This window comes from Saccopteryx leptura, chromosome 1 (genome assembly GCF_036850995.1).
Source record: "Saccopteryx leptura isolate mSacLep1 chromosome 1, mSacLep1_pri_phased_curated, whole genome shotgun sequence".
NCBI lineage: Eukaryota > Metazoa > Chordata > Mammalia > Chiroptera > Emballonuridae > Saccopteryx > Saccopteryx leptura.
The window spans coordinates 341531046-341557285 of NC_089503.1; the positions used below are offsets into that span (position 1 = coordinate 341531046).

Consider the following 26240-nt stretch of genomic DNA (forward strand, 5'->3'; position numbering starts at 1 on the left):
AGTGCCCATCTACTTCTCCACCCTTCCCCCTCTCTTTTCTCTCTATCTCTTTCTTTCTCTCCCACAGCCAAAGCTCCATTGTAGCAAAGGTGACCCCGGGCACTGAGGATGGCTCCATGGCCTCCACCTCAGGCACTAGAATGGCTCTGGTTGAAGCGGAGCTATGCCCCAGGTGGGCCAAGCATTGCCCCCTGGTGGGTATGCTGGGTGGATCCTGGTCTGATCCCAGTTGGGCACATGTGGAAATCTGTATCTGCCACCCCCAACCCTCCTCTACCCCCACTTCTCACTTTGGAAAAAATACAAAAAAAAATTTTTTTCTTAAGTCCCAATTATATAGCTGGTAAATAATACAATTACTATTTACGATTCTGATTAGTGGCATAGTTCCAGTAAATTATATAACTTTGTGTCTGGTAAATAGTGCCACTTCACCTGTTGAAATGATGAATAAAGAATGAATCTGAAATATAATATATGTAAGGGGAGAAAAAGAACTGTCCCTCTACACTTCTGAGTTCTTGGGTGAGACTCTTATAATAAAAAACCGATGAACCAGAGAAAAATAGAAGGTTACTAACTTCTATGCCTTATATCTACATGAGAGACACCCAGGGAAAAATTAGTAACTCTGTGAAGTGGCCTCAGCCACTGCCTTAAATACCATCTTCAGCTAAAGACAAAAGAAAGAAAGGTGTGATGTGACTAGTCACTGGGAGGATACCAGGGAAAGCAGGGTAAACAAAGATTTGTTCTGCAGGTTTAAGTCATTGCCTTCTCCATCCATAAGATTGATTCTCTTGTAATGTAATCATCCTTCTCTTCCTGCTCTGAGTAGGAGAAACCCTTAAAAATGCAGATTTCCTTTCTAAATATGAATATCCCTTATAAAAATTTAAATTCTGCTCTGTTTTTGGAGTTTCTCTTACATATGCTATTTCTCAAAATAATCCTTATGCCAAGAGGACATATGTATTTGGGTGTGGCATATTCTGCTAACCTTCAATATTTTCCTTCTTTTTAAGAAATTTTTCAGATTAAATTCTCTTATTAAATTCACCATTTTGCATTTTTAAAGGGTGTAATTCAGTGAGTTTTAGTATATTTATGATGTTATAAAACCATCACCAATATCTAATTTCAGAATATTTCCATCAGCCCAATAAAAAATCTGCCCCCCACCCCACTAATTTCCTACGTCTCTATCCCCTGGCATTCAGTAATTTACTCTGTTTCTATGGATTTGCGTATTCTGGGTATTTCGTATAAAGGGAATCATGTAATATAGAGCCTTTTGTGCCTGGCTTCTTTTACTTAGCGTAATGTTTTACTATAAAGCAAATCTAAGTTGTAGCACGTTATCATTACTTCATTCAGTATTATGGCTGAATTTGCCATTGTTGGGGTATAGCACATTCATCAATTGATGGACATTCGTGTTGTTTCCACTTTTTTGGCTATTATGAAAATATTCCCTTTATTTGTATACAAGGTTTTGTGTGCATATATGTCCTTAGATAATACCTAGGAATAGAATTTCTGGTTCACATGTGATTCTATTTTGAGTTTTCTGAGGAGCTGCCAGACTTCTCTACTGCAGCTGCCTTATTTTCCATTCTTACCAGCAATGCATAGGGTTTCAATTGCGGTTTTGATATGCATTTTCCTAATAGCCAATGATGTTGAGCATCTTTTCATGTGCTAACTGGCCATTTGTATATCACTTTTTGGAGAAATGTCTGTTTATATCTGTATGACCAGTGGCCGTTGCCATTGTGGCCATGCAAGAAGTTCTCATTGGATTTGGGAAGATGGTGAAGACAGAGTGGAGCCAAAAAATGGTGGGCTATTTATTAAAGTCTCGCACCGGCCAATGAGCAAACACACAGGGAAAACACTTCCCTTTCATTCAGGGCTCCCAAAGCCCTGATGCATTCTCTGGTTCCACAACCAGGACAATCTTCTCTGGTTCCTCCTAGAATCAAAGGCCCCACCAGTCTCTGCGGAGCTTGCAAAGCCCCTCAGCTCTGATTCCCTGTCTGCACACCTTTCTCTCTGCCAAACTGGCTTCTTTTTCAGCACTCTGCATTCTCTCCACTCTCTCTGCAAAAACTGGCTGAGCCCACAAAGACCCCTCCTCCAGCAAATGTTAGCAAAACAATGGCCCCTCCCAAGCAGAAATGCGGTCTGCAATTTGCAGTCAACTGCCCTGCTCTCAGGGCAAGCACACATGTGACTGCCTTGCACCATTTTTTAACAATAAAAGTGAGCAAACTCAAAAAATAAAATTTTTAAAAACTCATTTGCCTGACAATATCCTTTGCCAATTTTATAATTGGGTTGTTATTTTGTTGTTGAGTACTAAGAGATCTGTATATATTCTAGATACTAAATACTTATCAGATATATCATTTGCAAATATTTTCTCCCATTTTTTGAGGTATCTTTATCTTCTTGATAGTTTTGATACACAGAAGTTTTTAATTTTGATAAATACCAATTTATCTTATTTTGTTGTTGCTTGTCCTTTTGACATCATATTTAAGAAACTACTACTTGGCCTGACCTATGGTGGCACAGTGGATAAGGCATGGACCTTGAATGCTGAGGTCGCAGGTTCAAAATCCCGGGCTTGCCTGGTCAAGGCACATATAGGGGTTGATGCTTTCTGCTCCTCCCCCCTTCTCTCTGTTACCCAAGTCTTAAAGATTTGCCTCTATGTTTCTTCTTAGGTGTTGTGTAGTTTTATCTGTTACATTAGGTTTTTGACCCATTTTAGGCTTTTTATATATGGTTTGAGATAGGAATATAAATTTGTTGTTTGCCTATGGATATTCAGATGTCCCAGAACCATTTATTGAACAGACTGTTCTTTCTTTATTCATTGCTCTGGGCATCCTTGTCGAAAGAAATCTATAAATGTATGGGATTATTTTCTTTGTTGCTATCTTTTCTAAATTATGTGCTTCTGTGGTGGTTTTTTCAATGGTGGTTAACATTAAGTAATAAAAAGGGTTCCTACCCTGTTCATTGTAGTGCACTATCTTGTGAGTACTTTTGCACTCCATCATCCTTTGCTACTGTTAATCTCCATCCTCTCCCCCACCCCCTTTTTTTTGGTGTTGTCACAGTTTAAATTTGGTTTTATTGTGTTCTTGGTGGAGCTTTTACTTGTGGTTTTGTTTTGTTTTGTTCTTTGTATCTGGTTGGAGAACCTCCTTTAATAATTCCTGGAGTGGGGGTTTTCTGATGATAAATTCCCTCATCTTTTCTGTATCTGTGAATGTTTTTATTTCTCCTTCGTATTTGAAGGATAGCTTTGAAGGGTATAGTATTCGTGGCTGAAAGTTCCTCTCTTTCAGAACTTTAAATATTGGGGTCCACTCTCTTCTAGCTTGTAGAGTTTCTGTTGAGAAATCTGATGATAATCTAATGAGCCTTCCTTTATATGTTGTATTCTTCTTTTCCCTGGCTGCCTTGAGAATTTTTTCTTTGTCGTTGGTTTGTGCCAATTTCATTATGATGTGCCTTGGAGTAGGTTTTTTATGGTTAAGAAAACTCGGAGTTCTGTTTGCTTCTTGAATTTGAGGCTTTAGTTCTTTCCACAGGCTTGGGAAGTTCTCATTTATTATTTGTTTGAGTATGTTCTCCATTCCATTTTCTCTCTCTTCTCCCTCTGATATACCTATTATTCTTATGTTATTCTTTTTGATGGAGTCAGACAATTCCTGTAGGGCTATCTCATTTTTTTTTAATTTTTGAGTCTCTTTCTTCTTCCCTCTGTTGTGCCTCAAGTTACTTGTCTTCTATTTCACTAATCCTACCTTCTATCTGGCCTGTTCTATTAGCTGAGCTTGTTACCTCATTTTTCAGCTCGTGAATTGAGTTTTTCATCTCTGTTTGATTTGTTTTTATAGTTTCAATTTTTTGGTAATATATTTTTTGTGTTCATTGAGTTGTTTTCTGATCTCCCTAAATTGCCTTTCTGTGTTTTCTTGTATATCTCTGAGTATTTTTAGGATTTCTATTTTAAATTCTCTGTCATTTAGCTCCAAGATTTCCAATATATTGAGTTTTTCTCCATAGATTTTTTTCTCATCTATCTGTGTTACCTCTCTTTCTTTTGTATCCATGATGTTCGATTTCCTCTTCCTTAATGGCATCTGAGGGTGGTTTTGTTGATAGTATTAATGAGAATTAATAAAGAATAAAAAGTTACAAAAATAAAAATTAAAATTAAAAAAGAATTAAAAAAATTAAAAATTAAAAAAATTATTCCCCTCCCTCTTTTTTTCCTCTTCTCTCCTTTTCCCTCCTTCTTGAGAAAATCTTGTGGTGAACTGTGTATTATATTGTGCTAAATAGAACAAACAATACCTATAATGGAGGGCCTGAGTTGGGGAGAAGTAATAAAGGGGCAAAAAAAGGGGGAGTATGGACCCACAAGATGCAAATAAGGAAAAAATTTGGTCAAGAATAAAATGATTTGCTTTTAGGTCTTGGTTGACTAAGAGATATGATGAGAGGGATAAGAGGGAAACAGGAAAAAGGGGGGAAAATTAAAAAATTACTATTGTATTTAGTGGAACAAGAACTAGATAAAATGGAGAGCCAGGGTTGGGAGCACTGCTAGTGAGTTAAAAAAGCGAAGTAAAAAACCCCCAAAATGCCACAAACATAAGTTTGAGTCCCAGATAAAATAATTTGTTCGTTATTGAGGATTGAATGAGAGGAGACATAAAGGAGAAAGGAAGAAACTAATATAGAGGGAGAAAAGAAAGAGAAGAAAAAAAAAGAGGAAACCACTAAAAGAAGAAAAAAGAAAAAAAAGGAGAGAGAGAGAGTTAAGGGTTTTGGAGTGCAACCCTCATAGAGAGAAAAGAAGAAGAAAGAAAAGATAATGGGAGATGTAACACTTATGGGTAGTGTAGTTCAAAGAGAGGAGAGAGTAAGACCGGCAGAGAAATAAACAAACCAATTGGAAGAGGAAAAAAATAATCAAGACATGAAGATAAGAGAAACAAACGAACAAATATAATAAAATGGGATAGGTTATAAATTCTGTTGATTATTCTTGATATTGAGAGGTTATCTTCTTGCTTTTCCTTTTCTCTCCCTCTTCCTGGTCAGTGACTCTGTACCCTGGGTTCTGCCCCTGTGGCACGCTTAGGTAGAGGTATGCAATTGATAAGTCTCCATGGCGATGCCATATATTGAGCTTCAGTCTCGTTGGCAGTCAAGGCTCATTAGCATTTGTAGGCTCCGACAGTGAGAAAGTCCGTGTTCCCAGAGCCTCTCTCCTAGTCTTTCCTTCCTGAATTAGTAGCCTGATGATCCAGCTCTGGGGTTGCTGCTGCCTCTGCCTGGAGAGCAAGAGACTTGAAGAGCTGGCAAATCCCCACTCTATTCCCACTCCACTCAGGGCTCTGGGTAAAGCTCAATCAGTCAGAGCTGCTAGCATAGTCAGGCGGGGCTTCTGCCTACACAAAGACCTCTGGCTCTGCCCCTCTGTCCCATAACATGGGTGGGCGCCCACTCTTGGGGCACTCAGAGGAATCTCTCGCTCACTATCTGCACGCGCAGACCAGGATATGGAGCAGGCCGCCTCTCACTCCGAATGAGACCCCCGCCCGCACGGAAAAGTTCCATCATTGGAATTAGCTCTTGCTCCCTCCCCGTAAGCAGCATTTTCAGGGCACAGGGCGGCCCCGAGATTCTGCTTTTGGCCCATACAAAGGCCCCTGACTCTGCCCCTTTGTCCGGTGACACAGACGCCCACACCTGAGGCACTCGGAGGAATCTCTCACCCACTCTCCACGCGCTGACCAGGATATCAGGCCGGCCATCTCTCACTCTGAGTGAGACCCCCGCCTGCACAGAAAAGTTCCAGTGTTGGAATTAGCTCGAGCTCCCTCCCCGTGCGCGGCTTTTTCAGGGCACTGGGGCAGCCCCGAGATTCTGCTTTTGGCCCACACAAAGGCCCCTGACTCTGCCCCTTTGTTTGGGAACACGGGCGCCCACTCCCAAGGCACTCAGAGGAATCTCTCGCCCACTATCTGCGCGCACCGACCAGGAGATCAGGGCGGATGGCTGTCCCAAGCACCTTTCTTTTTCTGAATTTGGCGCGAGTGTTAGCTTGTATTGACTGGGTTGCCACAGGCACAGTTTTTCCTCGGCTTGGATCTCCATGCCACAGCCTGGTTCGGCCGTTTGTGCCGCGGCCTAGATCTATTCACCCTCTTTGCCTGCCTTAGTTCCTATACTCTCAGTTCCCAGTGAAAGAAGCCCTTATTTAGGTTAGTGAGGAAGGCAGGGTGTTTCTTACTCCTTATTTCCTTCGGGATTTGATTATATATTTAGCCAATTTTTCGCTCGACCATACCTTCGGGTGTATTGCGGAACATCTGGAGGCTCCAAGGATAAATTTTTCTGTTTCTAGTTGTAGATCTTGTTGAGTTTTGGGGGAGATTTATCAGTATCGCTCCTTATAGTGCCATTACTGTGACGTCATCTGGGATTATTTTGAAACTCTTTATTCTGTTGTGTTTTTCTATATGTCTGTCCTATGCCAGTACCACACTGTTTTGATTCATTTACCTTTGTAGTAAATTTTGAAATCAGTAAATATGAGTCCTTCAACTTTGTTCTTTTTCAAGGTTGTTTAGGCTATTCTGGACCCCTTGCATCCCCATTAAATTTTAGTTTCACATTGTCCATTTTCCCAAAAGAAGCAGTTGACATTTTGATAAAGATTGCACTGAATCTCTAAAGCAATTTGGGAATATTGCCATCTTAACAATATTAAGTTTTATGTTTTGTTTTGTTTATTCATTTGTTTTTTGTTTTGTTTTGTTTTTTAGATTCCACATATAAAATAAATCATCTGTTGTTTGTCTTTCTCTGTCTTACTTATTTCACTTAGCTTACTACCCTCTAAGTCCATGATGGCAAACCTTTTTATTAAAACCCACCCACTTTTGCAGTGCTGGCCAACCTGGTTCCTCCTGCCCACTAGTGGGCGTTCCAGCTTTCATGGTGGGCCAATCGCGGTGCAGTTTGCTTGCTCCGCTACTTCTCACCATAAAAACTGGACCGCTCTTATGCCAGTACCAGGCTGTTTTGAGTACAATGGCCTTGTAGTATAACTTGATATCCGGAAGTGTGATACCTCCCACTTTATTCTTCCTTTTCAAGATTGCTGAGTCTATTCGTGTTCTCTTTTGGTTCCATATATATTTTTGGAATATGTGTTCTATATCTTTGAAGTATGTCATCGGTATTTTAATTGGTATTGCATTGAATTTATAAATTGCTTTGGGTAATATAGACATTTTAATGATGTTTACTGTTCCTAACCATGAGCATGGTATATGCTTTCACTTGTTTGTATCTTCCCTGATTTCTTTTATCAATGTTTTATAATTTTCCGAGTACAAGTCTTTAATCTCCCTGGTTAAATTTATTCCTAGGTACTTTATTTTTTTGGTTGCAGTGGTGAAGGGGATTGCTTCCTTAATTTCTCTTTCTGACAGTTCATTGTTAGTATATAAAAATGCCTCTGATTTCTGAGTATTAATTTTATATCCTGCCACCTTGCTGAATTCATTTATCAGGTCCAGTCATTTTTTGACTGAGACTTTAGAGTTTTCTATATACAATATTATATCATCTGGAAATAATGATAGTTTTACTTCTTCTTTTCCAATTTGGATGTCTTTTATTTCTTTTTCTTGTCTGATTGCTGTGGCTAGGACTTCCAGAACTATGTTGAATAAGAGTGGTGTAAGGGGGCACCCCTGCCTTGTTCCTGACCTTAAGGGGATTGCTTTTAATTTTTGCCCATTGAGTATATTGTTGGCTGTGGGTTTGTCATAGATGGCCTTTATCATGTCGAGGTATGTTCCCTGTATTCCCACTATGCTGTGAGTTTTGATCATGAATGGGTGCTGGATTTTATCAGATCCTTTTTCTGCATCTATTGAAATTATCATGTGGTTTTTCTTCTTCCTTTTGTTTATGTGATGAATCACATTGATTAATTTGTGAGTATTGTACCAGCCTTGCCTCCCAAGAATAAGTCCCACTTGATCATGATGTATGATTTTTTTCATACATTGCTGGATCTGGTTTGCTAATATTTTGTTGAGGATTTTTGCATCTAAATTCATCAGGGAAATTGGCCAATAATTTTCTTTCCTTGTGTTGTTGTTGCCTGGTTTTGGAATCGGAATTATGCTCGCCTCATAAAAGGAGCTTAGAAGTCTTTCTTCATCTTGAATTTTTTGAAATAGCTTGAGAAGGATAGGAGTTAGTTCTTCTTTGAGTATTTGGTAGAATTCACTTGTGAAGCCATCAGGCCCAGGACTTTTTTTTGTTGGGAGTTTTTTGATAACTGTTTTGATCTCATTTGTTGTAATTGGTCTGTTTAGGTTTTCTGATTCTTCCAGATTAATTTTTGGAAGATTATATGTTTCAAGGAATTTGTCCATTTCATCTAGGTTGTCTAGTTTTTTGGCATACAGTTCTTCATAGTATTTTCTTACAATATTTTGTATTTCTGTTGTGTCAGTTATTATTTCTCCATTCTCATTTCTAATTTTATTTATTTGAGTCCTGTCTCTTTTTTTCTTGGTGAGTCTGGTTAAAGGTTCATTGACCTTGTTTACCTTTTCAAAGAACCAGTTCCTGGTTTCATTGATCCTCTGTATTGTTTCTTTAGCCTCTATATCATTTATTCCCGCTCTTATCTTTATTATTTCCTTCCTTCTACTACTTCTGGGCTTTACTTTCTGTTCTTTTTTTAGTTCTTTTAGATGCAGGGCCAAGCTGATTATTTGAGCTTTTTCTAGCTTCTTGAGGTATGCCTGTAATGCTATGAACTTCCCTCTCAGAACTACTTTTGCTGTGTCCCATAAATTTTGAATTGATGTATGCTCATTCATTTCTAGGAATTTTTTTATTTCTTTTTTTATCTCATTGTTAACCCATTCGTTATTTAATAACATGCTATTTAGTTTCCAGGTGTTTGAGTATTTTTCAATTTTTCTGTTGTGGTTGATTTCTAGTTTCATGCCATGATGATCAGAGAAAGTGCTCGATATGATTTCAATCTTCTTAAATTTGTTCAGACCACTTCTGTGCCCTAACATGTGGTCTACTAGAGAATGTACCATGGGCACTTGAAAAGAATGTATATTCTGCTGCTTTAGGGTGAAAGGTTCTGAAGATATCTGTTAAATTGAGTTGATCTAGTATGTCCTTTAAGTCTACTGTTTCTTTGTTAATTTTCTTTCTTGAGGATCTATCTAGTGATGTTAGTGGGATATTGAAATCCCTTACTATTATAGTATTGCTGTTGATCTCACCCTTTAAATCTGTCAAAGTCTGCTTTATATATTTAGGTGCTCCTATATTAGGTGCATAGATATTTATAACGGTTATATCTTCTTGTTGAATTGCTCCCTTTATCATTATGTAGTTACCTTCTTTATCTCTTACTATAGCCTTTGTTTTAAAGTCCATTTTGTCTGATATAAGTATTGCTACCCCAGGGTTTTTTTCATTTCTATTTGTGTGAAATATTTTTTTTCATCCTTTTATCTTCAGTCTATGTGCATTTTTTGTTTTAAGGTATGTCTCTTGTAGACAGCATATGTATGGGTCCTGTTTTCTTATCCATGCAGCTACCCTATGTCTTTTGATTGGATCATTTAATCCATTTACATTTAAAGTTATTATTGATATGTAGTTGTTTATTGCCATTTTATTCTTGAAAACTGTATTCCTCTTTTGCTATATTCTTTTTCCCCTTTGATCTGTTTACAACAGGCCACTTAGCATTTCTTGCAGCATTGGTATGGTTGTAGTGAATTCCTTGAGGTTTTTTTTGTTTGTTTGTTTTTGTCTGGAAAGCTTATTTCTCCTTCAGTTTTAAACGATAGCCTTGCTGGATAAAGTAGTCTTGGTTATAGGTTCTTGTTCTGCATTACTTTGAATATTTCTTGCCATTCCCTTCTGGCCTCAAGTGTTTCTGTTGAGAAGTCAGAAGTCATCCTTATGGGGGCTCCTTTGTAGGTGATAGCCTTTTTTTCTCTAGCAGCTTTAATATTTTGTCTTTATCACTTAGCTTTGATATTTTAATTATGATGTGTCTTGGTGTAGATTTCTTTGGATTTCTCTTTAATGGAGTTCTCTATGATTCTTGAACTTGTGAGGCGTATTCCTGCCTTAATTTCTAGAAGATTTTAGCTATGATATGTTTGAACAAAGTCTCTATCCCTTGTTCTTTCTCTTCTTCTTCAGGAACCCCTATGATGTGATGTTATTTCTCTTCATGTTGTCATAGAGCTCTCTTAGAGTTTCCTCAAACTTTTTGAGTCTCTTTCCTTTTTCCTACTCTGCTTCCATGCCTTCATTTATCTTTTCCTCTAACTTGCTGATTCGATTCTCAGCTTCATCCATCCTGCTTTTAATTCATTTCATTGTGTTCTCCATTTCTGATATTGTATTTGTCATTTCTGACTGATTTTTTTTATTATTTCAATGTCCTTTTTTATATTTGCTATCTCTTTACTTAGGTGTTTGTAATGACCAGCTATTGTTGTTCTAAGATCTTTGAGCATTCTAACAATCGTTATTTTAAACTCTGCATCTGGTAATTTGGTTATATCTGACTCATGCAGGTCTTTTTCTGGGGATTTCTCTTGATTCATTTGTGTTGCATTTCTCTGCCTTCTCATTTTGTCTGTGTAAAAGAAGGTTTTGGCCACTAGGGTCCACTGGGTGTTGCCTCTGTGTTCCCTAGGTGTAGTCTGTCTGCAGGCTTGCCACCCCCTGTGTTGCTGCTGCCTAGGGCATTGCCGGTGCCAGCCCACTGGGGCTATTGCTGTGGTTTCCACCTCTCCTTCACAGGAGGGGCTGTGATCACGTGCTCAGGTGTACAAACCTCAGTGGCCTTGGCCTTCACCCTGCCCCCATGGGTGGAGTTATGCGCTGCGGCCGGGATGCAAGCCTCGGCCCCAAGAACAAGAGTGAGCACCTTTTCTCAACTGTGGGTCTCCACCTGATTCTGGGCTTTCTCCCCACCCTTGCTCTCTCTTTTTTAAGGGACCCAATATTTTCTTCTGTACTGGGGCCTCAATTGACCTTAATCTGCCTCTGCACATCTTCTTTATCTATTTATCTTATGTTGGACATCTAGGTTACTTTTATAGCTTGGCTATAACTAGTAAATCTTCAGTGAACATAAGGTGCATATATCTTTGCAAATTAGTGTTTTGGTTCTTTTAGATAAATATCAGAAGGAGAAATACTGGGTTATATGGCAGCTTTATTTTTAAAATTTTAAGGAATTTCCAAACTCTTTTCTGTAGGGGCTGCACCAATTTACAATCCCACCAACAGTGCATGAGAGTTCTCTTTTCTCCACATCCTCACCAACACTTGTTTGTTGATTTATTGATGATAGACATTCTGAAAGGTGTGAGGTGATATCTCATTGTGGTTTTAGTTTGCACTTCCCTGATGATTAGAGATGTTGAGTATCTTTGTACATGCCTACTGACCATTTGTATATCCTCTTTAGAGAAATGTCAATTCAGGTCTGCTGCCCATTTTTTATTTAGATTTTTTTTTTTGGTGTTGAATTGTATGAGTTCTTCATAATTTTGGCTATTAACCCTTTATCAGATATGTCATTGGCAAATATTGTATGTTCTCTCATTCAGTAGCTTTTCTTTGTTTTGTTGATAGTTTCCTGTGCTGTACAGAGTCTTTTTAGTTTGATGTAGGCCCATTTTCTTATTTATTTAATTTGTTTTCCTTCCCCAAGGAGACATATCCAAAGAGATATTGCTTAGAGCAATGTCAGAGAGTACTGCCTATGTATTCTTCTAAAAGTTTTACGGTTACTGATTTTATATTTAAGGTTTTAATCCATTTTGAGCTTTTTTTTGTATATGGTGTAGGGAAGTGGTCCAATTTCTTTTTTTTTTTTTTTTGCATGTATCTGTTCAGTTTTCCCAACACTACTAATTGAAGAGACTGTCCTTAAATCATTATACATCCTTGCCTTCTTTGTCATAGATTAAATGACCATATAAGCATATTTCTTACTTTCTTACCTGGATGCTATTTATTTCTTTTTCTTACCCAATTACCCTGACTAGAACTTCCAGGATACCTTTGTCTTGTTATTAAGTAGAAAGCTTTCAGTCATTTGGCATTAAGTACATTGTTAGCCATGGTTTCCTCATAGGTTTTATCAGGTTGAGGAATTTTGCTTCTATTAATATTTCTAGTTTGAGTGTTTAGTTGTTATGAAAGGGTGTTAGATTTTGTCAAATGCCTTTTATGCATCTATTGAAATAATCATGTGGGGTTTTTTTTATGTTCTGTAATATGGCATTACATTGATTGAACCTACTATGAATTCTTTGGTTAAATCTCACTTGGCCATGGTATATATGATAATTCTTTCATATGTTGCTCATTTCAGTATGCTAGTATTTTGTTGAGAATTTTGCATCAATGTTCATACAAGATATTGATCTATAGTTTCCCTTTTTTGTAATGTCCTTATCCAGCTTAGGTATCATGGTAACATTGGCATCAAAAATAATTAGGGAGTTATTTTTTTTTTTTTTGAGAATAAGAGCTTGAGAAGGATTGATATTAATTCTTCTTTATACAGTCAATAGAATTCACCAGTGAAGCTTTCTGATTCTGGACTTTGTGATGGATTCTTTCTGATTCTGATTCTGTGATGGAAGTTTTTGATTCCTGATTCAGCCTCTTTACTTGTTTTACATCTATTTAATTTTTCTATTTCGTCTTGAGTCAGTATTTGTTGTTTGTGTCTTTCTAGAAGTTTGGTGCTTTCATCTAGGTTATCTAATGTTTTAGCATATAATTTCTCATAATATTTCCTTACAATCGTTATTCTGATTTTAATAATTAAATTTCTCTTTTTCTTTCTTGGTCTACTGAAAGAGTGTCTATTTTATTGATCTTTTCAAAGAACCAACTTGTTTCTTCTGCTTTTCTTTTTTGTTTTTCTATTCTCTATTTCATTTGTTTTTAACCTAACATTTATTACTTATTTCATTTCTTACCTTGGGTTTAGTTCTTTTTTCTACTTCCTTAAGGTAGAAACCTAAGCTATGGATTTAAGATCTTTCTCCTGGCCCTGGCCAGTTGGCTCAGTGGTAGAGCATCGGCCTGGCGTGCAGGGGTCCCGAGTTCGATTCCCGGCCAGGGCACACAGGAGAAGTGCCCATCTGCTTCTCCACCCCTCCCCCTCTCCTTCCTCTCTGTCTCTCTCTTCCCCTCCCGCAGCCAAGGCTCCATTGGAGCAGCTATTGCCTGGGCACTGAGGATGGCTCTGCCTCAGGTGCTGGAATGGCTCTGATTGCAGCAGAGCGACGCCCCAAGATGGGCAGAGCATCGCCCCCTGGTGGGTGTGCCAGGTGGATCCCAGTCGGGCGCAGCAGGAGTCTGTCTGACTGCCTCCCTGTTTCCAACTTCAGAGAAATACAAAAAAGAAAAAAAAAGATCTTTCTCCTGCATATGAGCTAGATATTCCTATTTGTTTGTATGTCTTATAATTTTTGTTGAAACATGGTTATTTTGAATATTATAATGTGGCAACTGAAAATCAGATTCTGCTGCCTCCCCAAAGGTTTGTTGTTGCTACTTTTTTGTTTGTTTTTTCTATTTGATAACCATTCTGAACTCATTCTATAGTCTATGTTTTTGTCAGGTGTGACTATTGAAGTATCTGTTTTTGTTGTTTCTTTTTTAGTGAGATACAAAGATGAAGGGAGAGATAAGAAGCATCAAAACATAGATGCAGCACTTTAGTTGTTCATTGATTGCCTCTCATACATGCCTTAACCAGTGAGCTCCAGCTGAGACAGTGACCCCTTGCTCAAGCCAGAGACCTTGGGCTCAATCCAGCAACCTTGGGCTTCAAGCCAGCAACCTCTGGGCTCAAGCCAGTGACCATGGGATCATGTCAATGATCCCACGCTCAAGCTGGCAACCTCGGGGTTTCGAACCTGAGACCTCAGCGTCCCAGGTCAATGCTCTCTGTCTATTGCACCACCACCAGTCAAGCGAAGTCTTTGTTTCTTTACCTAAGTTGTCTGCTAATTATCAGCTAGATATTGCTTAAACTTTTAGAATGTAAAATATCTCCCAGCTTTTATAGAGGAGCTTTAAGTATGTGTTAGGTCATGTCTTCAAACTCAACCAGGCAGTTTGTAACTCTGCCTTAGTGACCACTTACTGCTTGCTCAAAGTCTCAAGGTCAGCCAGAGGCCGTCTCAAGTCTTTCCTGAGCATGTGTACAGTCTTGGGCATGTGCATGGCCTTCTAAATTCCCAGGAATATGTCTGAGCTTTTAAAATCTTAAATTCCCAAAGCATCTTATTCTCTAGCTTTTCCTCCCAAGCTTTTTTGTTTAGTCTACTATTCCCTGACCATTATGCATTACCACTTAGAGAAACAACTAAAACATTTGCCTGTCAATATTTTCCACAAATGACTTCAGGTAACAATTTTAGCACTAGGTGCATTCCCAATTTGGTGAGACAGACAAAGCCTTTTGAGCCAATATTTCCAGGGAGCCACTCAGACAAGACAAAAAAAAAAAAATTAAATATATTCTGCTCCTTCTGGTATTACTGGGAATGTGTGCTGTTATTTTCAAGACTACAGCTGAACTAGAAAACAGTGGATGAAACTAGGGTAAGTTAAAATGCCTCAGAGTTTACTTTTCTTATTAAGATTCAGCAGATATTCTTCAATAAGTACTTTCTGGATTGTTTTAAGCTGTTATTTAGTTTCCACAGTTCTAAAATAGTTGATTGTTTTTTTGCCTATTTTAGCCATTACTTTTATGGGGGAAATTGGGCTTTTAAAGTTTCATATTTCACCGTTTTTGCTGACATCACTCTAATGTTTTCTTTTTTAATTAGAATTTTGCTCTAATGGTTAACTTAAATTTAAAGAGCATAGCAGTACAGTTAATTTTAAACATACGGGAAATATTAGAGGGTTTGGGCGTCTTACTGAAAACTGTCTGATCTGTACCTGAAATGGTGTATGTGTGTACAGTATTTTAAATGCTTCCTAAAACTGAGAACTTTGTCCATTGCACAAATGGTACAACAGTCAAAAGTCAGAGAGAAGCAAATATAACACAAAATAGAATAATTTATTGGAAAAATGGAAACGAAGCACCAAAAATGTAAATGTAAACACGTTTTTCAAATGTTTAAAACCCAATACCTGTCAAAGGATAAAATGATAGGAAAAGATAAGCTTATAGAAATTTGACTCATTTATAGTGAGGGTGGAGGAGAGACATATAAGGAGATATAGAGAAACCCAATGCTATAAGTAATCAGCTAGCCAGTGAGCCCAAATAGCACTACAACAGTGCACAACAGTGTCATAACCTTGTTCATATCATTGTTGTGGTGCTAGAGCCATTGTTTTTTAACTTAATACTGATATTTGAGAATTCTTTATATATCTGCATATACCTGAGGAACATTCATTATAAAATTACATTCTGTCATTTTAAACCAAATTATGTTGGTTCTTTTTCTTTGTTATTATTTTGTGTCTGTATGTCTTGTGGTTTTTATGGTAGCAAGGAGCTGGACCTCCAACCAGTTCTGTTCCTCCCGTTGCCGGGGCCCAATCTGTTGGACAACCAGGAGCAGGATTTGGAATGGTGAGTGACTACCTATGCTAAAAATTATAATTGACATTTCTAAAGCCTTTGCCAAATCCCAGATTAAAAAATACTATTGTAGAATATAATTCTTCTCAAAATGCGGTAAACTAAAACTTAGTTAAGTCATCTGATTTAGACATTGGTAGTCTATACATGATGTGATAAAATCACATATAAAATACATAAAATTGTTTCTATCAAAATAATTTCCTGCCTGACCTGTGGTGGCGCAGTGGATAAAGCATCGACCTGGAAATGCTGAGGTCGCCGTTTCGAAACCCTGGGCTTGCCTGGTCAAGGCACATATGGGAGTTGATGCTTCCAGCTCCTCCCCCTTCTCTCTCTGTTTGTCTCTCTCCTTCTCTCTCTTCTCTCTAAAAATGAATAAATAAAATTAAAAAATAATAATTTCCTTAGTACATTGTTATATTATTTGGGGGGTAATATTTATTAAATGTAGTCTTTGCTCAATCATCAACATCAACACTTAATTAGTATACTAGGACTTTTCACTTATCACTTGTATCATTAATAATTTTTAGGGCCATCACCCTAAAAAAACAAGTTTTTATCTCTTCAAGAATTATGCTTACCATCAGAAAACAGAAAGAACAATAACAAAAAAAGACAAAAAATATAGGAAAAATATTATGCTTACAGAAGACGAATAAACAACAAAGCCTGGTTGGGATGAGGATGCTATGTGTCCAGCCAAGCTTCTGCTGCACCTCAGTGACTCTTCTGCTCTCTGCCAGCCTCACAGCACCCACCATTCAAAGTTACAAATTATACTTTCTCACGGACCTGGAGTTCTCAAAATTTTTCAGAAGCATATTAAAGACAAATGTCAGGGCAGAGCCATAGTGATGCCACTCATGCTGTGAACCACTCTTGCTTTTCAGCCTCCTGCTGGGACGGGCATGCCCATGATGCCTCAGCAGCCAGTCATGTTTGCACAGCCTATGATGCGGCCACCCTTTGGAGCCGCCCCTGGACCTGGCACACAGGTCAGTTTAAATGTCCACAAAGTAATGACGTTAACTTATAAAACTGTAGTGTGGAAACTGTTGCAAAACGTTTTTACCTAATGAAATCTTCATCTCTGTTGCTTCAGAAGTAAAGAGAACATGGGAGACAGACCAGCAATAATGTGAGGTTTAGAGAAAAATGATAGAAATAACTGCTTGTCCTAAAGTCCCTCGATTCCTCTCCTACTTAATTCAGAATGATTCCTGAGAACAACCAGGCATTTAAAGTATCTATGCATTTATTCCAGAAATATGAGTACTGCTGACCCATCATTTTCTTATGTGTTCCCAGAGTTAGCCAAATTCAAGGTTAGGGACACCCTCCAGACTTCCAAGTTTGCCCAAGATTTGTAACCCTAATTTCAGTGGGTTTGCTAAACTGCAAAGTCTAAAGGGGCAGTCTCCATTAGACCACCCTCACTTCCTGTACCAGCCACAAGTTTGGGAGTCTTGTGAGCCACCTTAACTTCACATCAGCTGCCTATAAATTTGAGGGTTCCTAGGAACACCCTCAAATTAGACTAGTATGGCTCAGAGAACTCAAGAAAGCACTAAATTTAAAATTGCAATTTTATTATTATAAAGGATACAAATTAGATCCAGCTAAAAGAATTCTTGGAGAGTTCCAGTCTTGAAGTTTCTTTGTCCTCAGTGATGTGTTACCCACCTGGCATCAGTGCCTGACAATATGCATGCAGTATCGCCAACCGAGAAAGCTCACCTGAGCCTCGGTGTGCAGAGTTTTTATTGAGGTTTCATTATATAGGAATAATTGGTTGAATTATTGTCAATGTGGTTGACCTTAATCTACCTGCCTTCCCCACTTCCAAAAGTTCAGAGTGGTATCTTCTGGCCTAATGACCCAACTCTCAAATCACATGGTTGATTTCTTTGTCATGGCTGTCCCCCATTCTGAGTTATCATAGTAGCATAAGCTTTCAGGTGCTTTCAAGAATCCAGTCTTAATAACAAAGACATTCCTGTCACTTGGAAAAGTCCAAAGGTTAAGAGGTAACCTACCAGGATCCAGGACAAAAGATAAATCGCTTTTTAGGTGAGACCATATTTCTTGCATTAACACAGGTGCTAAAATATATGCACTTTATAGAACCATTTTATCTGCTAATAGTGATAATCATGCTGATGGTTCACCCTTTCTTGATTCCTTTTATAAATTGCCTGGTGGAGGTATAGTATGTAGAACCAAAGAGTTTTTCACCATGAGAAACTGACTTGGATAGAGTCAGAGCACCAAGTTACAACTATAGCACCATGCTGACCAAACCAAAACAAAAAACTCAAATACATTTTAACAGTATCAATAAATGGTTTTACTGTTATATTTTCAACTTACCAGTTAGGTATTTATATTGTCTTATCCATAGGATTTCTACTGTGGACTTTCTGAGTGTACATTAATCCCCTTTGCTTCCTTGAACTATCTCTAAATTCATTTTTGACCTGTTCCCAAAATTTGCTTTCAACACTTTCGTTTAATCCCTCAAAAGCCGCAGTAACCAGGGGAGAGAGTGGTAGGTATCAAAGAGAAATTTAAAATGTGAAAAACCCTGGCCTTCACTGCCATAACCAAAAGTGTTGTCTTCGTGAGAAATTTTCTAGTCTGCTCTGAGACTAATGAGTCCTTCTTATTAGAGTTGTTTTGAGGGGAGAATGAGGAAGGTATTGGACGTAATAGTGGAGTTAAATTTACTCTTGATATATTTCAATTCTAAGAAGGATCTCATTTATCAGGAGTATTATATTGATGGTTTGATATACCTATGACCATTTATTACCTTTTTGAATAAAGCAAGGATGTTTCTATTTCTATGAACTTAGAAGAATATTCCTGAGATTTTAAAAATCTTACTGTATTTGGTGAGCTAAAAATTTTACAAATAAATTAATACAACATTATTATTTAAGGTAATTGTTTTCTTGCATAATACCAGTGTTATATAGTTTCAATTTTTTTACTTAATTCAAAGAATAAACTTGAAAAATAGATGCTATAGTAAAAAGAGTATTTTAAATATTTAATCAAAGTTCTAGTAATTTAGGAAATGGTATACCATATGTATACAATTTTTAGATTGTATATCTTATATCAGAGATGAAGCATAGCTGATTATACAAGAAAATAAAATAAACCTGACTTTATAGCTTCAGAAAACAAAACATTACTGATGGAATGCCTGGGCAACTCCATTATTTCTCAGTTAGTTGGTATCAAGATGTTATCATCTCACTTAACTATTAATTATGGATCAATCCTTGAGTTTCTTAAAGCAACTTCAACTCTTATACTTATTTTTTCCTGTCTTCCTGTGATGTATAAATCAAGATTTTTAAATGGAAATTTGACTGATAGATTCTGTAGTCAGTACAACAGATTCTAGACATGGAAACAAATCTGAAACCCTTACTTCTGGAGCTGTGTTTACTGAACCAATAAAAACACACATCCCTGCCCAGCATTCCCAAATTTCTGAGATTTCCACCATATAATGATCATATTATAAACATAGGAGATTAATTAAATTCAAACGATACATGTCAGTTATTATTCTACATAGATTACATGATTATTTTCAAGGTCTTGTACCCAAACCTCCCTGAAAACACCTCCCAGAACTTGTTTCTGTCACACAGTGAAATAATTTAGGTATCAATTAAACAGAAACAAGGTAAACTAATTCTTTTCTATTTTTGCTGCAAGTTCAGTGTATTAAATACTATTTCCTATAGTATTTAATAATTAGTCTTTTCTGCAAGTTGGACAGGCAGTATTGAAATTTAGTGACATTCCTAACTAGGATCTCTTTGCTCATTTGAAACAAATAGTGCCCCAGACTTGACTGGTTTTTACCTAAAATTATATTTAAATATATTTAGCAATATTTTAAAGTAATTTCTTATGTAACTTTCTACAAACTGTTACGTTTCAATTTTTCCTTAAAATTCACTCTCACTTAAAAGAAGCCATTTAAATTCCTTTATTAGTTTAGTAGTACTAAACTCCTAAAGTTGAAATGCTTTTATACAGAGAAGTTGGTTATTTTGTTTTGTTTACTGTATATTCATAATACCTTTATGTGACTACTTTTTTTACATCTTCCCTAACTCATATACATATTGTTCTACCAGAGCTCTCAAATTTTACTTTAGCTGCATCCTGATGTGAAAGAATTTCAAGAAAGCCAGATATCCCTGGAAGTGTATTTTATAAATCCAAAATTAAACACAGCACTGTGACTAAGTAGAACAAAGTAGATTAGGAAACCCTTAGCCATCTAATTTTCTGTATGTTTGTTTTCTGTGGTATGTGCTCTGCCTAATGCATGTCTATCTCTCTTGTTTGCTTTCTATTTCTGCTCTCTTGGGTCGGCTTTTCTCCATTAGCTTTCTCCAAGCCCTACACCTGCCTCTCAGAGTCCCAAGAAACCTCCAGCAAAGGACCCATTAGCGGATCTTAACATCAAGGATTTCTTATAAACAATTTAAGGTATCTAAACTAATATTGAACTTTTCCTGTGGATTTGTAATAATTACCTCTGCAATCCTTAGCTATTTCAGGTATGATATTTGTACTTCTGTGTTTTTAATACATGTATATAATAATAATACTTTGAGTGTTTATGCTTTTAAATCAATATTAAAAGCTATTAATGAATTAGCAGTGATTTTTTTTAAAAACTTACTTAATTTATAAAACTAAGAGGAAGAAAAATCTCCAATTGTCCTTAGACCGGAAAGCATATAGTTATTATACTGATATAAAGCAAAACGTTGTTCAAGCTACTTGGTAAATTGTGACTGGGATTTATAGAAAGGTAACATAATATTGCATTTAGAAATCACCTAAGAATATATTTAGTTACATATCATATTTTTATTTTGTTTAGCCTTCCTTAGCCTCATCAAATAAAAGTTAGATTATTACCCTTTACTTTTCTACATTCAAGCAGCATTTTAAATGTTAACATTCTAGTTTTAAATTCCTAATATAACTTATGAAATGACTAACAGTGAATTTATGAAAGGAAACTTATGAAAGAAAAGGTTTACTATTAACCCCAGCACCTTCCATAGTGGTTGGGTTCTCAACACATGCTTGCTGAGTGTGGATAAACAGTAATAATGCTGCTTTTCATTTACATAATACTTTTCTTGTCCACTTCTCAGTCATTAACTTCTTTGATCTTCGCTGTAGGAGGTCAAACCCTATGAGATAAACTAGCCAATACTTCAGTCTCCATTTTACAACTAAAGGAACTGATGCTTGGCATCATGTGATTAGCCCAAGGTCCCACTGGAAGAGCTGAATGTTGAAGTTTTGGACCACTGTCCAGTGTTATTTTTATTGTGTATCTATACCTGTATGTTTTTAAACTTTCTCTAAGAATTTTTGAATTTCTGTTTTAGGATTTTTTTTTTCTTATACAGGGTTAATAATTTGTCATTTTAATACCTTGACAGCTCAGCCAAGTAATTTCTCTTGTGCCTAACTTTTATATTGCGCTTTGGACTGAGCTAATGTAAGCATAAGACAGTGAACACTTACTTTAACAAATAAAGTTTCAGGAGTGACCAAGACACTGAACAAAGCAGCCTTTTATCTGCCTCTTATTTAGTAGATATTGCTCCCATTGGATGTCAAGAATGCTGATACTCCATACAGAGATCCTTGAGACAGTCCTTACCCTCAGAGATTCACAGTCAAGAGGGAGATACATACTGACTATTTTGTGAAAAAGAGATGCTTACAGGACTAGGCCATAAGACCCCAGGAAAGGTTTCTTGGCGAAGATGACTTCTTGGAATAGCCAAGAAGATAAGTGAAAAATAGAGTAATTGAAGGCATTGAATCTCCAGGAATATGTTCTTTTTTCTTCAATTCTGTCACTTGTTCAACTGTTTGCTGACACATTGAACACCGTGACCAAAAATAATTTAATAATGATAATGATAATGGAAGTCACTGCCATTACCATTTTTCACTGCTTTTATGAAGTTAGCTGTTTTTAATTGAAATTGAATGTCTTACCACTAAGATTTTTAAGTATCCAAAATCCAAAATTTTGCTGATACAACTTTTTTTCTGAAACAAAACTATACATTAAAAGGTTTTAAAAAATTTTTTTCCTGGCTGAAATTTTAAGCTTGTTTCAAAGAATGAAAGTCAGTATATCAAGGTCAGTTTGATAATATAGAAACATTTTGCGTAAAGATTTTCCATACTACCTATGAAGTAAAATACAACAGAGGTAAAATATTTGAGGAGTATGTAATATTGTTTTAATTCAAGTGCCTTTTATCTTTACAGCTGCAATTTTTGTGACTGAATAGGAAAAAAACAATGAGTTTGGAGACGTCAAATAAAATTGATACTCAGAGTTACAAAGGGAGCCACCAGTACCAAACCCAATGCTTACTCATAACTTCTCTTCCGAAATGTGTAGCACAGCTGTGAAAGTGAACATTAGGAATGTGTATTACCTTAGCTGTTATCCCTACTCTCAAAATTGTAGTGTATTTGGATTATTTGTGTGTTGTATGCTGTAAACAATGAATGGATGTTTCTGATGCCCTTAGTGCTATTCTGGACCTCACCCATGGATGGATGGTGCAACTATTGTGTGGTGAGCCATTTGCAAAAATGTTTCTGTGTTTTTGAAGGTTTCAATGTATATATAACTTTTGAACAAACCTAAACTCGCTCCATAAATTCTCTTTTCTTCTGTATCTCTGTTGCAAATTTAGTGTGATAACATCAAATAGTAAGGAGAACACTTAAATATACAAAACTTTTTTCAGTGTGGAGTACATTTTTCCAATCACAGGAACTTCAACTGTTGTGAGAAATGTTTATTTTTGTGGCACTGTATATGTTAAGAAATTTTATTTTAAAACTGTAAAGGTTAATGTCCATAATAAATTTTTCCCTTTGAAGCTAGGTTATCAAGAATGAAAAAAAAAAGTTATAAAAAGTCCCTATTTAATCACTGCTATATTAAAATATATATTTTAGTTATATTTGACAGATTTTGCATCTAAATTGACCTATTTATTCATTCTTGATTAAATGCACTGAAAAGTGAAGGGTCCATTTCTGTCATGTCCATGCAAATGCAATTAGAGATGTGCTGTTTAAGTGACATTATGAAGGCACTCCAAGGTATAGCTGTAATTTAAAGACTAGTGCAAATATTTTAATTTTATTCTGGATTTTATGTACATCTGTTAATTTAGTATTTCTTTGTGTGTTCTGTAGACTAGTGTTCTTCCATTCCTCAACTGAGCTCAGAGTAGGCTTTATTGTACCATTGTGATTAGAATTTAAACTAATGCAGAAAATTGTATCCTTTAGTGTACATACTGTATTCTTTAATTTTTAATTTGTTGTCATACAGTCTGTGCTGATGGCTTGGCTTAAGATTTTGATGCATAAATGAGGTCACTGTTGATCAGTGTTGCTAGTGACTTGGCAGCTCTTTGTAAAAGCATACTGGGTTGGAAAGGTGTTTGCCTATTTTTCAAATTATTTCATAGATGTATGGTACCATTTCAAAGTGATTGTATCTGAATTTACTGTGGGGATAACATACACTGTAATGGGGGAAAATTACCTAAAACCAATTTCAAAATGGCTTTCTCTGTATTTCAGTTAAAAAAAACCCAGTGCATGTATGCCCTCTGAGATGCAATAAACACCTTGAACAAAGAAAATACAAACATAATCTTTCTCTCTGGTTATTTTTTAGCGGAACAAGTCAGTTTACCATGACACACACAGCACATACAAAATACTGAAAATTTAAAAACATGCAGGCTGAGAAATGCTGTCCCTACCAACACAGTTTTGATAATTTTACAACAAATTAAAAACAAGGAGGAAAAGAACAGTTTTTCACAAATTTTTATTGAACTTAGTGGGGTAACAAAATTTATTGGTTCATAAAATCATGCAGGTTTCAGGTGCATAATTCTACAATACATCATCTGTACATTGTACTAGCTCATCCCCCTGAGCCACGTCAGTTCTAATCAGCTAGCATTGCATGGGGGACTCGGTGACTGCTGCCACAGACACTGAAATTCATATTCCAAAAAAGAAGAGATGAACTTTCTTTTAAAATATGCAATTAAGTTTATAATGGTTTTATGAGAATTCTCCATGAAAGTTGAAATGACATGAAACTATAACATGACTTAAGTTATAGTTTACTTACACACTTACATGCATAGTCAGACACAAAATGTAGATTATCCTGTTTTAATTAAATCGGGTGGCTTTATGTTTACAACTGGGCTTGTTATGTCTCAAAAAGTAGTTCAACCTCAAATAAAAGTAATTCTCAAATAGAAGCATACTCTTATTTCTAAAACTAACTTGCCCTTAGTTACCTAGTTTTGTATCAAGACCTGACTTGCAGAAACTACTATCTGATTATGTATGGTTTTTATAGACTTACACTTGATCATATATTACTTTGTGGGCATATTATAATAAAATATTGTGTTAGGTTATAAATTATTTTAAGTTTAATATTGAATTTTTTAAAAGATGCTTTTCTCGTCATTGAACAAGAGCATTATTTTAAAATCAGACTCTGGACCCTTGCTGTGGTGAGTGTGTTGGTGTCCTTGTGGGGGAATTATCATAACTGAAATGTTGGATGAGCTTCTCCGGGTACTCAAAAAATTAAACTCTCTGGATAATTTTCAACTCAGGTCCTCTTTATTTATGGTGTTTCTCCACATAGTCAATGTGCCTTTCTACCCTTCCCTCTCCTTCAGCTCCACCCTCTGCATGTGTGCACACATGTGCACCACAAGCACGCTATTCTGTGTGTGACCATGCCACTATCCTACAAGAGGATACCAAACACTTAGCTGGCCCACAGGGCCCTGTACTGAAATTACCTCACCAAACCCACCAGTACAGCTAAATCACACTTGTCCATCGTGACTTCATACCCTCTTCTTCTCAGAGCACAATTTTCAACAGCCTTTATGGTGTTTAACATATTGTGTTATAATCAGCTATGAAGATGGCATCTGTACTGGCTGACTGTAAGCCTCCAAGGCAGGAAACGTCTTCTTGTTCGTATCCTCAGCAACGAGCACTTCAGCAGTGCCAGGTATGTGTCTGAAGGAGGAACACAGTACGCTCGTTCTTAGAGGTCTGTTCACTTACCTGGATACTGCTGGATTATTACCCTATTTCTGATTACTGTTGAGTAACTCTCGCATAATGCTTTTATTGTCAAATGGAATTAGAGTTTTAATAATTCTGTGTCAGCTTACTATAACAGAAGAACTAACACCTGTTAAAACCCATCCTGAGTTGAAGATTTGAATCACTTATATACATATGGTGTAATGATCGCAGGTGGTTCTCAGTATTAAAGTGTCTCCTTTGTTCTCTCTCTTTCATGTTTATTGTACTTACTATGAAGAAAGACAAAAGCTTTTGGGGGGGGGACAAGTCACAGGTTCAGAAGAGGAAAGGCGTGGAGATGAAAAAAGAAATGAGCACTTGATTCACAGAAGGTAAATTTTGCAACACCCTCTTCCTGCCTCTTAAATAGACACCTTTGTTAATATATCCACAACATTTTGTTGATGGACAAAGGGCATAGAGTGGTTACTGTGTTTCTTGTGTGGAAGTAGTTGTTGAAAATCAAAATGAGTATTATTTTTGTTGGGAAATCATGTTGGTCTATGTTTCTGAGACAGCAAGATTTGTGGTAGTCTGTTGCTCATCCTCTTGAAGTAAGAAAATTTCTGTTTCTCAAAGCCTTTCTGACAGCAGATATCACTACTGGGCACATTATTGAGATCTCTGTGAGTGAACACTTGTGAGGGAGCAATGTGATTTTGTGATACAGTGATTAACCTTAGCTGAACTCTCAGAGCTGCGATGCTAAATCATTCAAGTTCATTTCTGCTCTTACAGCCATGTTCATACAATTCTGAAATACAAGGACATTCTCTAGTTGAGCCTACAAGCAGTCCCCAGGTTACGAATGAGACAGGTTCTGTAGTGTTGTTCCTTTAAGTTGAATTTACGTGTAAGTTGGAATGGGTACATTTACCTATTAAATACAACTTAGACAGATGTTTGTCTTAACATTGTATTCAATTTTACCTGCCTGTACATAAAAATACTTAAACATTTTCAAATACAGCTTTAAACAATCTTGGCTGATGCAGAGGATGATGGACTTATCGGAGAGGATGGGGCTGGTGTTAGAGTCAGGGTTGGATTCTGCTGCTGGAGTCAGTTTCTTGAAGTAGGTACGAGGGAGGTTTGTACAAAGTTACTCTTTTTCGCATCATAAATGGCCCTGTAGCACCTCAGACCTTTAGTAACTGGATGGTAAACTTTGGCAAACCTCTCTGTATCAGGATCTTGTTCCTCTGAATATGCCATTCATGATTCAGTGAGACCAAATGCATCA

General features: G+C 36.8%; 1 protein-coding gene across 2 annotated transcripts in view; it reads left to right on the plus strand.

The window, feature by feature from the left end:
* Positions 1-23502, plus strand: part of SNAP91 (synaptosome associated protein 91) — a 169979-nt gene extending 146477 nt beyond the window's left edge. For both annotated transcript variants that reach the window (XM_066358936.1, XM_066358938.1), the window contains exons 26-29: positions 15659-15742; positions 16648-16752; positions 20176-20278; positions 22100-23502. In XM_066358936.1, coding sequence (XP_066215033.1) covers positions 15659-15742; positions 16648-16752; positions 20176-20268 — 282 coding nt within the window. In that variant the 3' untranslated portion in view covers positions 20269-20278; positions 22100-23502. The remainder of the gene's footprint in view (positions 1-15658; positions 15743-16647; positions 16753-20175; positions 20279-22099) is intronic.
* The last annotated feature ends 2738 nt before the right edge of the window (positions 23503-26240 follow it).